Source organism: Otolemur garnettii, unplaced genomic scaffold (assembly GCF_000181295.1).
Source record: "Otolemur garnettii isolate 467f Iridium unplaced genomic scaffold, OtoGar3 scaffold00009, whole genome shotgun sequence".
Taxonomy (NCBI): Eukaryota; Metazoa; Chordata; class Mammalia; order Primates; family Galagidae; genus Otolemur; species Otolemur garnettii.
In genome coordinates this window covers 14,605,053-14,619,322 of record NW_003852404.1, presented here as the reverse complement: position 1 = coordinate 14,619,322, position 14,270 = coordinate 14,605,053, and the positions used below count along the sequence as shown (strand labels likewise).

General features: G+C 35.1%; 1 protein-coding gene across 3 annotated transcripts in view; it reads left to right on the top strand.

Moving 5' to 3' along the window:
- NCAM2 (neural cell adhesion molecule 2) overlaps positions 1 to 14,270 on the top strand; it is a 488,664-nt gene that overhangs the window by 378,544 nt on the left and 95,850 nt on the right. For all 3 annotated transcript variants that reach the window (XM_003783902.2, XM_012801495.1, XM_023509713.1), the window contains one exon: positions 3,009 to 3,105. In XM_003783902.2, coding sequence (XP_003783950.1) covers positions 3,009 to 3,105 — 97 coding nt within the window. The remainder of the gene's footprint in view (positions 1 to 3,008; positions 3,106 to 14,270) is intronic.

Genomic DNA, 14,270 nt, shown 5'->3' with positions numbered 1-14,270 from the left:
CTCTAAAAATTTCTCCAAATCATCAATAATCCTTTCATTTACTTATCATTTATGTATTCACCAGTAGTTTTAATATTTTTTCAATAATTCTTTCTTTAATATTTGACTGACTTTCTTGTAATATCTGAACGTTGGACATGCCTCCCATACTATGCTTAATCACTTCTGACTTTTGATTTAAAGTGAGAGATGTGTGACCTTTCCTTTATCATGAATGCTTAGAGTCCATTGTAATATTAATAATTGACCTAATTCAATATCGTTGTTTCTCAGTTAATTAAGAGGCAAAGAGAGGGATAAGGAAAAGGCCAGATATGGAGCAATCAGAACACCCACATTCATTGATGAAATTTGACATCTTGTATGGGAAAAGTTCAGGGCACTCTAATACAATTAAAATAGTAACATCAAAGGTCACTGATCACAGATCACCATAATAGATTTAATAGTTATGCAAAGTTTGAAATCTTGAGAAAGTTATGAAAAAGAGACACAGAGACATGAAATGAGTGCATGCTGTTGAAAAAATGGCACAAACTGTCTTGTTCAACACAGGCACACAACACAGCTACCACGAATGTTCACATCTGAGAAATGCAATGAAATGCATTTCCATATGAAGAAACATTTGTATGAGTAGGTATTCCCAGTACCTTCTGAAAAGATATCATCAATATTAATTTTTAAAAACATTTTAAACATTTAAGGATTTATTACTTAATCCTCTATACTATATAATTGAATACTATTTTATATTTAGATAAAGTAATTGTGCAGAGTTTAAGCATAAAACTAATGTTAGACTTGGTTCCATATCACTTTCCTAAAAGGTATCACGTATACTCAGGGAGCATGATTTGAACATATTATGTCTGGAGTCATGTGTATGTGTATTAATTTATGCTGTGTTGCATAGTTTCTGTTTAATCATTAAATGTGACAAAGGAATTACTTATCTGAGTTGTAAAGCTTTTATTTGTTGACAAGTTAAACTCCCAGGAGCAATCAAAATGAAATTGAGCTTCGGTTAGGTGCGGTGGCTTGTACCTATAACCCTAGCACTTTGGGAGGCTAAGGCAGGAGGGGGAGAAAGTTGAAGTCAGGAGTTTAAGATCAGCCTGAGCTACAAAGAGAGCCCCATGTCTACAAAACATTAAATATCAGGCAGGCATGACACATACACCTGTAGTCCCAGCTACTTAAGAGGCTGAGGCAGGAGGATCACTTGAGCCTAGAAGTTTGAGGTTCAAGTGAGCTATGATGATGACATTGCACCCCAGCTTGGACAACAGAATGAGACCCTACCTAAAAAAAAAAAAAAAAGAGTTGAGTCTATTTAAGACTCTTCCAAGATAAATGGCTGCATTTAAATTATTCATCATAAAGATCTGTGCAGTAGTCACAGTTTTCTTGTGGCTGTCCTGTCTCTTTCCTGTATCAATTCAATAAATGCATTCTTCTCTGTTGAATATACAAATAACTTTTGCATGTGTGTGTAGAATAAGAAATTTTGTGTTAAATCTCCTTCTCATGAGTAAAATTATTTTAGGGTTTAAATAGCTTTGTTTATTAAAATCTGCATATTTAATACATGTTAATATTTGATCACTTATGAGTACTTACATAAGACCTGTTAAATCATCTACATTTTGATTCTATGATCTTTTCCAAAATGGAAAGCTGACTACAAAGTTCACGACATGGCTTTTTTTGTGCTCCTTCAGAATTAGTGTCTTCAGCAGACCTCAAAATTGCACTCTTAGTTAATCTCCTCCCATTGCCGCAATCTCATTTTTTCTCTCTTTTGGGATACAATTGAAATTAAAAGGCTCGGCGCCTATAGCTCAACCGGCTAAGGCGTCAGCCACGTACACCTAAGGTGGCGGGTTCGAATCCCCAGCCCGGACCTGCCAAACAACAATGACGGCTGCAACCAAAAAAAAAAAAAAATAGCCGGGCATTGTGGCGGGCGCCTGTGGTCCCAGCTACTTGGGAGGCGGAGGCAGGAGACTCGCTTGAGCCCAGGAGTTGGAGGATGCTGTGAGCTGTAATGCCACAGCACTCTACCCAGGGGGACAGCTTGAGGCTCTGTCTCAAAAAAAAAAAAAAAAAAAAAAGAAATTAAAAGCAACTCTAGGTGGAAGCATATTATCTCTTAATAATAGTTACTGGTATTGAAAATTACTTTCATTACTATCATCAAATCTCTTTTCTAAATTGATACTACAGAATTTCTGGACATTAGAATTACTAGGTTTATCCCAGTGGTCACCAATAGAATCCCCAAAGGTTAACTTAATTATGGATTTCAAATGTGTAAGAATTGAGGTCAGTTATTTTCCACCTAAAATGAAAGAGAATGACAGGAATTGAGTAGAAATGGAGGCAAAAGACTGTTATTAAATATCAAGAAAAAGTATCTGTCAGCAGGGATTGTTGCACAAGGGTAATATTTTCTTGCAGAATACATTCCTAAAAAGGTTTTGCTTTTAATAATTTCTCATCCTTCATTAGTATTTTATGTTAAATAAACTCAAGAAAGGGAGAAAACAGTACATATTTTGAGCCTTTCTTAAACTTTAAAATCAGCCTGGTCTGGTGCAAAACCAGAGAAAACAGAGTTAACAACGTTTTTGGTACAAGCTTCAATTTTTCAATTTATATCAGCATCAATTTCACATTATATATTATTTTCAGAGTGTATGCTACTTTCTGAGGTTTACACATAGGACGATCTAGTGGATACATCAAAATGGAGGCTTTTGACCACTTAATCAATTAATAAATACAATATGATTCATCTCGTCTTCTGGCTAGTAATTGTTTATAGCTACATCTTAAAAGGATTTGTGCCATTTAGTAATTCTACTTGATGAAATAATATAGTATAACAAGGAGTCGTGGGGTAAATAGTTGAACATGTTCGCAAGTAGTAAGCATATTATACTTTATTTTCAAACTTCTGTGATGCTTTAGAATTGTAACTCTTATGGTTTTGATTATTTTAGATTGCACCAACATCTGACAATGACTTTGGACGATATAATTGCACAGCCACTAACCGTATAGGAACAAGATTTCAGGAGTATATTCTTGCTTTGGCTGGTAAGTGCGGCACAGTAATTTTTGAGAACTCCTAAAATTTTCTATAAGCAAATGAAATTTTAAATAATAAAATTCTATCATATAATTGTAAATGTTAACAAAGGGTAGCTTTTATATTTTTATGAGTCCTGAAATAGGCTATTATTTGAAAGAGTGGGTCAGTGATTAAAAAGTTGGAACAGTTGTGTTTGACATCGCAAGAAACTTAGATGTATTTCCTGATCAAGACTGATTTTTAACTCTGATTCCTTTGTTTAAAAATGTTTCACTTTACTTCCATAGAAACATAATTCTCCCCTAAAGCTTGAAGATTGGGAGATGTAAATATAATGATAGTTAAAGCAAAAAGATCATATTAACTAGAAATCCAGCTATACATCAGTATATGTGTGTATACACACACGTGTGTAGATAGACAGATATATAGATAGTTAGATAGAATTTTTCAATATCTTTTACAAGCCTTATTAGGATCCAAAAACACATGCTTAGAAATAGATTGTATAGCTCAATGGAAAAAATATGTGACTTACAGTCTTTTAGGACTACATAAGGAAATGAAAGAAAATTACTGTTATGCTATATTTTAATAGACTGAGCAGATTCTTAGAGAAATTTTAAAACATTTCATAGAGATCTTCCATGTAAGTGTAATTTTATATTAATGGATTAATGATTTTCATTATTATGTTATATACATATGTTCTCAAAATTAATGTATCAGTTGTAAAGCCTTTACAGGAATAAAGTTTATTAAACTCATGATACTCAAATTTTCATATAACTTGGAGAACCTGTAATCCTTCATTTCAGGTTGTACCATTTTAAGGAAGAAAAGAGAGAAGGAATTGTGTAGTAGGAATTGAGGGTAGAGGACAGAGAGAAAAATTCTAGATGAGAGGAAGCTAAGAAGGGAGAGAAAAGCAAGAGAAAGTCATGAAAGAAAGAGGGAAATTGATAGCTGTTCTCCACCTTGAAGTCATTAGAAAATCATTTTTCATGAAATCATGTAAGTAGGCTCTTCACATGTAGAAATGTGAAGAAACCATTTTTATAAGCAAATTAATGTCTAGGAAAATGAAAGGTACTAAGATATGTCAAAATTCATTAGTACTAAGTTAAAGCATGGACTGTAATGATAAGAAGCATCCAATACTCAAACTAATTCTAGGCCTTAGGAAATTAGGTAACTTTCCTAGTACTTAGTATGATTTTTTAAATACATAGGTATTTATATATGATCAATATATGTGTGTATAATTATATTAACATTGACACACTATTATACACTGTTGTTTTTGTAAGCAATATAATTTTCTACTAGGTACAACTTGATAAATGACCAGAATTTATTTAGCATTTAAGCGTTTTTAGTCTGGGAAAAATATATGCAAAAGAGGATATTATATTAAGGAGAGGTAAACAATCTCATAAAGTTGACAGGGAATATTTAATGTTGTATTTCTTCATATATCATAGTACGTAAGTAATTCTTCTCATTGGAGCAAATATTTGATGACTACCCTTCTAAACATTAAATTGGTGTGCTCCCTTCTGCCCAACCATAATAAAAATTAAAATTTTTATTTGTTTTAAATAAGAGAATGTTTTGGAAAATATTTTGAATACTTTAGTTTCAAGTATTCAAAATATTCAAGTATTGTTTTATACAATTCTAGGCTACAGATTTGTTTCTAAAAAAGCTGAACTTGATTCAACATAAAATGAAGATATGAGAATGAATTACACACTAATCCTTAGATAGCAAACATATACTAAAACATCATTGTTTATAAATATGATTTCCTTAATAATACCTTTTAATTTAATACTAATATTTCATAGAAAATTTAATTTTTCCTGCAGAATTCAAACACCACATGTGTGATTTTAAGTGAAATGTAAAATACTCATATGAAAGTATAAATATTTCCAAATATTTGTAAATGCTATGGTTTAATATTTCATTTGCCTGTTGGACCTGAATGCACGATCTCTTACCATGTGGTGTTTTATACTCTAACAGATTATCTTAATTCTAAAGGGCAAACAATTAAAGCCAAAACTTAGCATGAAATTTTGTTACATATTTAGCGAAGAGACATAAACAGATTTACTTTTTTAGCATTCTTTATTTCAAAAATATTTGTTCTTCATTTTAGCATTCTTTATATCGAAATTGTTCTGTTCTTTATTTTTCCCCCCTTTCCTACCTTCTTACTCCATTTTCTCTTTTCAATAATTTAGTTCTACGTTGGACAAATGTACACGTCTGTGGGGGTGGGTAGAGCACAGTAGCGTCCTGGCTTTGGGTGTCAAAGCTGGGCAGAGTGAATGGAGTCGGGGGAACTTCAGGGATCCCATGTAGGGTGTCGGGAACCAAGCGCGGTTAAAAGGTGCCCATGTGCCTGGAAAGGACCAGCAGCCCAGATAGGAGTAGTAAAGCCTGGTCAGGGTAGACAAGGGTTCATGTAAGCCGGGTTGATGTGGGAGAAAGGTCAGAGTGATGGAGTATTAGTTTTTCTAAGGATATTGACAAAATTAGTATGTGCAGGCAGTATAATAAGAGTTAGTTGTCACACTTTTGAAGAAGAATTAGGGTTACGCGAAGATCAACAAATAAAATGATCCAGGACTAATGATCTGGAGGGATCTATATGAACTCTGATTTTAAAGTACATAGGTGGATAGAAAAAGGAGAAAAGACAGATGTAAAGGGGTATGTGAGTGTGTGTGTTTGTGTGTGTACATGTACGGCTATGATCAGCCATTTCTACAAGAAGCTTTTTGGGGAAAGTTATTTAGAAAACAAGTTCTGAACTAGCTCTATCATTGAGAGGATTTGGGATTTGCAACACTCCATTAGCAATGAGTACACCTAGAAGCTCCATCGTGGTTTCTAAATATCATTCTTGACTGAATGTAACTAGGGATCCTTGACATATGGCCCATAGCAGAACTGGGTAAAGAAAGTATCAGAAAACAACAACTTGTGGCGTTAGAAAATAATGCAGTTGCTGGGTGCAGTGGCTCACATGGCAAACCCAGCACTGTGGGAGGCTGAGGCAGGAGAATTGCTTGAGTTTAGGAGTTCAAGATTTGTCTAAGCAAGAGAGAGACCCCAACTCACTAAAAAATGGAAAACCCAGCCAGGCGCCACCATGAGCACTTGCAATCCTGGTGTCTCCCGGAGGCTGAGCAGTGGGATGCCCACAGCCCGAGTCTGAGGCTGCAATGAGCTACAATGCCATTGCCCTCTGCTCAATGCATTGGGTGGGACTCTGTCTCAACAACAACAACAACAAAGAAAGTAATGAAGTTAAAAAAATATAAAGCATAAGGTCATGTCAAAATTCATAAGCCACTTTTAACAAACAACAAAGTATACATCAATTCAGCCAGCCAAGGAGCATCAATGGTTTCTAAAGCAGGAATGTGAAAGTTATATGAAGAAATAATAAATAGATAGGCTTAATATATCTACTCTCATATTACTAATTAGTTAAAAAAGGAAAGTAGTAACTTTACAGATGGTATGTTAATCTAGTAATCAAAGTTAACACCGCCAGTAATAAGAAAATTAAACATGGATACTATCAGAGTCAATTAGAAGAACAGAGAATGACTACTGGAATGCTACTGCCAAAAATGAATAATCAGAATCTAGTATGGGAAAATATACAAAGACTGCAAATTCAGGAGTCATCTACAAAATAACTTCAAAGTGTCAGACTAAAGGACTGTAGAAACGTGACAAATATATTCTATGCATGGTTCTGAACTGCGTTCTTTTGCTTAAAAGACATTATTGAAATGATAGGTAAACTTTGATACTGGTGTATAAGTCAGATGAAAATGTAATTATTTTATATAGTTTAAATAAGACCATGTTTTGTTCGTGGTAAAAAAAAAAAAAAACACACTCAATTTGGCACCCTATTAACTTAAACGGTTCGGATATAAAACACCTTGATGTACTGTTATTGCACATTTTCTATAAAGATAATATCATTTCAAAAGAATAAAAATGAAGTAAACTAAAGTCAATAAGCAAAAATGCCTAAGATAGAGCAACTTTAGAAAAGTGAAATGACTTGTGAAAATAAGTAGCATTCTTGATAAAGAATCATCCACTTCTTTCCATGTGTGCATTTACGACATGATGTGTAACCCTATAGGTGGGTCTACAATAACACAGTGCATATTCCGTAATAATTTACTCATAGAACACTTTGATCTATCTCTTTTGCCCATAGAAAACTGAAAAAAGAAGAATATTTTTATAATTTTATGGAAAATATGAGATATTTCACATATATTCTTGATTGATAAAAATATAAACTGGAGATATGAGAGAGGTGTATATATATATATATTTAATGACATCACTATATAATTATTTTTTAATGCACCTCCTGGGTGATAATTCTGCTTTCTAGTTGGGAAGCATCCTCTCTCTTGGGGTTTATATACACATCCTGAAAAAATTAGATTTGTAAGGCACATAATGCTAAGCAAAATTGTGACTGTACAGTGTTATTTCTTTCTTAGAGTTTTTCACACCTACAAGATCATGAGTTCACAAGGCATTCCATGTATTTGTATAATGCGTGTTTTACATTTCTTTTCCTAAAAGACCTTCACTCTAACTTTTGAACTTTATCATCAACTAATTTCATTCATTTTTTATTTTACTAATTCATTTCATTATTGTTAGATTTAAGCTTTTACATTAAACCTCATTTTTTAATGCAGTTATCCCACCTTTGCTTCATTTATTTATGTACTTACCAAAGTTGCCTGGTCCTGAGCAATTTTAGAGCTGTCCTCAGGGAGCACATCCAACCCCTGAAACATGGGAGACCCAGCCCTTTGGGGTTGTCTGGGCAATGCCCCTTAACAGGTGTCCTCTAACTACGGCCCACGGGCCACATGCGGCCCACCGAGGATATTTATCCGGCCCGCCGGGTGTTTTTGCTGCCTCTGCCTGTCCTGCTTAGCCACTGCCTGTCCTTTTAAACTATAGTCCGGCCCTCCAACGGTTTGAGGGACAGTGAACTGGCCCCTGTTTAAAAAGTTTGAGGACCCTGCATGCCAGGATCTACCTGATAAGAGTGTTGCAATGAATAAGTGACTTAATGGACTCAAGGCACCTGGCACGTGGCTAATACTTAACAAATATTAAGTAGCTATTATTATGGCCAAATTACTGTTCATATTGGTCACTTTTCTTTTGGGTAGAAGTCAGCATGTCAATATCTCTTTGGTTACAATACAGTGCCCTAGACATCATAGACCAATGCAAAGTCAAATGCGATAATGTCCCACTTATTCTGGACACTGTATTTCTATTATGTAATATAAATTTTCATTTGATTTTGCTGCTTTTTCCATCTAGTAGCTTATCTAGTTTTATGTATATATTATGTGATGTAATATTATATATAATATATTATAACAATATATTATATATGTAAGCTGCTATTAAATAAAGTCTGTGATACTACATTTACAATTGACTTATTTAACCTCAGTTTGAAACTCTAGACTTACCCCTATTAAATCTCATCTTGTCAATTTTGGCTGATCTCTTGAACTTACTGCAACCCTGTCAAATAAAATATTTGAGCTTTTTTTCAAGATTGATTTAGTTCACCAATACAGTGTCATGAAGAGACCTTTTATATTTTCACCAAAGTCACAGATAACCTACATAAGTCATTTTTTTTTATTAAATCGTATCTGTGTACATTAATGCTATTATGGGGTACAGAGTACTGTTGCTATATACAATTTGAAATACCTTCATCCAACTGGTTAACATAGCCTTTATGTCATTATCTTAGTTATTATGTTAAAACATTTATATTCTACATTTAGAGAGATTCACATGTACCCTTGTAGGATAAACCATAGGCGTGATCCCACCAGTCACCTCCCTCCACCCATCCTCCCCCCTCCCCTCCCTCTCCTCTTTCCCCATATTCTTGGGCTAAAATTGGGTTATAATTTTCCTATGAAAGCTATAAATTAGTTTCATAGTAGGGCTGAGTACATTGGATATTTTTCTTCCATTCTTGAGATACTTTGCTAAGAAGAATATTTTCCAGCTCCATCCATGTAAACATGAAGGAGGTAAAGTCTCCATCTTTCTTTATGGCACAGAGACCTGCTTACAGGTTAAGCTGGATCAGTTGAACAGAATTACATAGATAAAGAATTATAGTTTGTCAGCTAGTCCCTGTGCCCACACTAGACTTGATTCAGAGCCTTATTCTGTAAAACTTGAAACCCGGTTAAAATTAGTTCATTTGGAAACACACTTTCTTCACCTGAATATAAAGCCAAGTTTCTCTTACATAATCAGTTTTCTGATCTATTCTGGAAAAGTCTACATCTTGATTTTTTCCAGAAGTCACGAGGCAAACTTAGTAATGAATATGAAACTATTCATAGCATCCTCCTCATTCTCATGTTGCTGAGAAAAAAGAAAATCAGGATAAACTTAACAATATTTTAGAGAATCTATACTTGCATCAATTCCTAATGATTTCTTATATTACACAAAAATATATAATGAATTTCACACAGGTGCCCGACATGGCTGTAGGTCTGGAATCTGGAGGTGATTAATATAAAACACCTGGTCTCTATATGTAAGTTAGAGTTCAAAAGATAAAAGTTGCTGTAGAAGCATGCACAAAGGGTTGGGGACACAAAATTGAACTCTGATTTGAGTTCTTGGCATAGGCTTCTAACAGATGAGAGCTTTTGAATTGGGTCTGAAGGGGTGAGTAGAATTAGGTCCAGTAAAGAAGAAAGGGAAAAAATAAAATAACATTCTCCTTAATAATGTATCTCAAGAATGGAAAAGCAATTATCCCATGTACTCAATACTAAGTTGAAACTAGTAGATGAGCAACTACAAGCCTAGAGAAAAGAAAAACACAATTTAATTCCAGAAGCAGGGAGGAGGGTTGGTAGGCTTTCACCAAACAGGTAAAGTGTAGGGTACATGGCCCACCCCCTGGGTGAAGGACTCAACTGCAACTCTGACAAATGCAAGCAATGTGTCCTAATCACATGTACCCTTATATTAATCCAAAAAAAAGAAAAAAGGGATCAGACAACACTTGTACAAAGGAATGATCCTCTAGAACAGTATGAAGTGTTAAGAAATGAGGCATTTCACAGAAAATGGGAGGATACACTATGTTAGGGTACCAGTGGTACTTGATGTGAATAGTGAGATGAGAGATCAAATTATGGATCTCTATGAAAAACTTTTATCATGTTTATATTCTGTCTTGTATCCAGCAAGGGAAGTTTGGAGTCATTTAGTCATGAGGTAACATGATCCATTTACCTTGAAACAACTATCTTGGTAGAATTCTAGAGGATGATTTCACCAAAGCATAATGTGTGGAGCAATTGCCCGTTTCCATGTTTCTCTACATAGTCCAAATGTGTAAATATAAACTTTAATACCCTAAAGTAACGTCTGCTGTGTGTGTGTATGTGTAGTGTATCATTGTACATATGCAATGTATTGCTATATTCATTCTATATATGCAATATATATTTCTGGCTCATAGTAGTTTTAGATAAATTTATTACCTATAGGAAGGGTTTCTTATGTTATATTTAATTTACTTATGAGCCTTTTTTTTTTTTTTGAAATTAAAGTTGTTTTATTCCACCTGAGTGTAGGTGGGGTAAGATTTCCAACTGGTCTGGGAGGAAATCCACCCTTATGAGCCATTATTGAAATGCCCAATAATAAAGGGACCTCAGTGTCCATGATTTGTGAAAAGTGTCAATAATTGGGTATGTTTGGAAGGAATAATTTATATGAGTGTGTGAATAATTCTATGTAAAATATCAGAGATAACAATGAGAGAAAGTCAGATACTAAACAACTTTGGAATTTATATATTTTTATTTATTTTTATATTTTTTAATTTTATTTTATTTATTTTATTTTATTTATTTTTTTGAGACAGAGCCTCAAGCTGTCCCCCTGGGAAGAGTGCTGTGCCATCACAGCTCACAGCAACCTCCAACTCCTGGGCTCAAGCGAGTCTCCTGCTTTAGCCTCCCAAGTAGCTGGGACCACAGGCATCTGCCACAACACCTGGCTGTTTTTTGGTTGCAGCCATCATTGTTGTTTGGCGGGACCAGGCTGGATTCGAACCCACCACCTTAGGTGTGTGTGGCTGGCACCTTAGCCACTTGAGCCATAGGTGCTGAGCCTATTTATATATTTTTAAAAATATATAAAAGCATATGAATAAATAAGATTAAAAAGAAATCCAGAAAGAAGTTACTGTAACTATTTCTGAAGAGAAAATATGAACATAAGTGATCAAATCCTGTGAGAAAAATCAAGAGAATAATAATTTAGATTTGGGAACTGGAGATAACCAGATGTACTCTTTACTCTTTCAAATCTGTTCTCAATCTCTCTCTCTCTCTCTCTTTCTCTCACGCAAACACACACACACAACACAGAGGGTAACAAAAAGTAATCACATTTTAAAAAGTATACACATTTTAAGAAAGGAAAAAGCTCTATTGAAATTGTAATATTCAAGAGAATTTGACTTCTGCAATTACAGAAGTTGCCTTCTGTTATCAAATATATATTGAGTATTATAATTATAACACAGTGTATCCTTTTCTTAAAATGTGTATACATTTTGGCACCCTCTGTGTGTGTGTGTGTAACTGAATATTGTTTTCTTTCTTTTGCATAAGGATTTATGTACTTTTGTTTTGCTTCTAACCAATAGTTCCCATTTATTTATCTGTATGTCATTATTTTATCAAAATTACATCAGAGAAAAAAAAAATTACATCAGAGAAACAACTCTTCCCATTTTTCTTCTACTGATTACAAGATAAAATTATCTCAAAACAGATATTTTTATGTTTCACATTTATAGTTTGATCAAATTATTATTTTAGGATCATGTATAAATATAAAAATGTTTACCAATATTATTTACTTGCAGATAATTTTTTTTTAAAGATAGAATCTCACTTTATTGCCCTCAGTAGAGTGCTGTGGTGTCACAGCTCACAGCAACCTCCAATTCCTGGGCTTAAGTGATTCTCTTGCCTCAACCTCCTGAGCAGAGGAGGCCTGCCAGAATGCTCAGTTATTTTTTTGTTATTGCATTTTGGCTGGGGCTGGGGTTGAACCCACCACCCTCTGTATATGTGGCTGGCACCCTACCCACTGAGCCGCAGGCGCCACCCTTGTGGATAATTTTTTAAAGATAGGATCAGTGAGAATAATATTTGTGAGTATCCAATGATTTATATTCACCATTTATTTCAATAACAACTTTAATGTTGGCATAATCATTACTTTTTACTTCTGAGGAAATTGATGCCAAATAAATTGAATTTGACCAGCTTCACCAATCTCTGAGAACAGCAGAGGGTGTTCCTACCTGACTCCTAAGTCACAGCACCAGCTCCTTGTTAATTATACAAAGCAAACAATTTGTAAGCTGAGCCTAGGTGTGTATCCATTATCTACCATTGGACTAAACATTAATATACACCAATGAATACAAAAGAATGTAATATAAAGAGAATGGTTTCACTGGGGATCATTAGACAGAAGCACAATAACTGACATTTACTGTCAGTACTGTCCATTACTGCTTAATGGATTCCAGGTTCTGATTACGTGTGTTCTACTTTGCTTTCTACATTCACAACAACCCTATCAGGGAGTACTAACGGTTCTAACTTCCACATTAGAGAGAAAGGTGCTGATATGTAAAAGATAAACAGACTTATCCAAGATCGCACTTGACTAAAAGTGGCAAAACCCTCCTTGGTCCCTAGATTCTGATGACATATCCAGCCCCTCATCTAACCCTATACCAGCACCAGCAGAAGTGAAAAGAAGGGGGAATGTAAGAAACATATAATGGCACAGTAGTTTTCCATCAATGGTGGTAGTGTTCATTCACTGTTGAGATGAAAAAATGCTGAGAAGTGGGCTAGAAAAATATGCTAACAACGAGGGGAGACCTGTGTGTGGCATCGAACAGCCGTATGGAGGCTCTAGTTGAAGTCCTGGGCCGTGTTGGATAGCTGTACAATATGCTCCTCTTTCTGCATACACCCAGTCCCAGTGAGTTAGATAATCCAGGATCCTGAGCATAAAAGTGAAAAGACTGAGATTGATGTCGTAAGGGCAGTAAAGCTCCTGAATGCTCTCCCCGGGGAAGGCGGGTGATCAGACTGGTTCTTTAGACAGATTGAGTTTGCCTTTGTGTTGTGATAGGGTTAGGGTTTGAAGATTTTGAGGGACATCTCATCGAAAAGGAAGCTGAGAGCCACTACCAGCCTCGAGGCTGAGTCAGACAGGGGCCGGGGTTAGCGGTTAACCAAGGAAACAGGAAGGCAGAAACAGACACAAGGATCATAATACAGGAATTATGAAAATTAGATTAATTGGTAGGCATATAATAATTAGGAATCAAGGATGAAGGCAACTAGAGAATAATTGGGAGGGTGACGAATTAGAGGTACTGATTCTCGCCACGTGAGAACCAATTCCTTGGACACGTTCTGAGTTGTTGCCTATCACTTTTATTTAGTTACTGAAATGTCTAATTCATCAATTATTTCTCAAAGACTCAGAATATTCCAGTCACTATGCTCAAGGTGACATGTGTGTCTATGTATAAATATATGTGTGCATATGTGTATGTGTGTGTGTATACTTTACCCTTAACAAAACAACTTATAATTTAATAACTGGACACATAAATTCATGATATCAAAATAAGCTTAGAAAAATACTGGAGCTGCCAGTCATATTCATGTTCTTGCTTTTAGTAAAACAACAGAAAGAAGACACCAAAAAAAAATAATAATGTAAGTTAAAAACTAGAGTGTTGGGGTGGCTCCTGTGGCTCAAAGGAGTAGGGCTCCAACCCCATATGCCAGAGGTGGCAGGTTCAAACCCAGCCCTGGCCAAAAACTGCAAAAACTAGAGTGTAGGTAGATCTGAAAATAGACTATCTGGCAGAAAAGGGCAGTCATTGGCCCAGGTATTGATGGTTGAATGTTGTGCTAAGAAAAATAAGGTCTCACTTCACTGTAGGTGCATCATGTCTGGTCTGCTGCTGAATGAATGG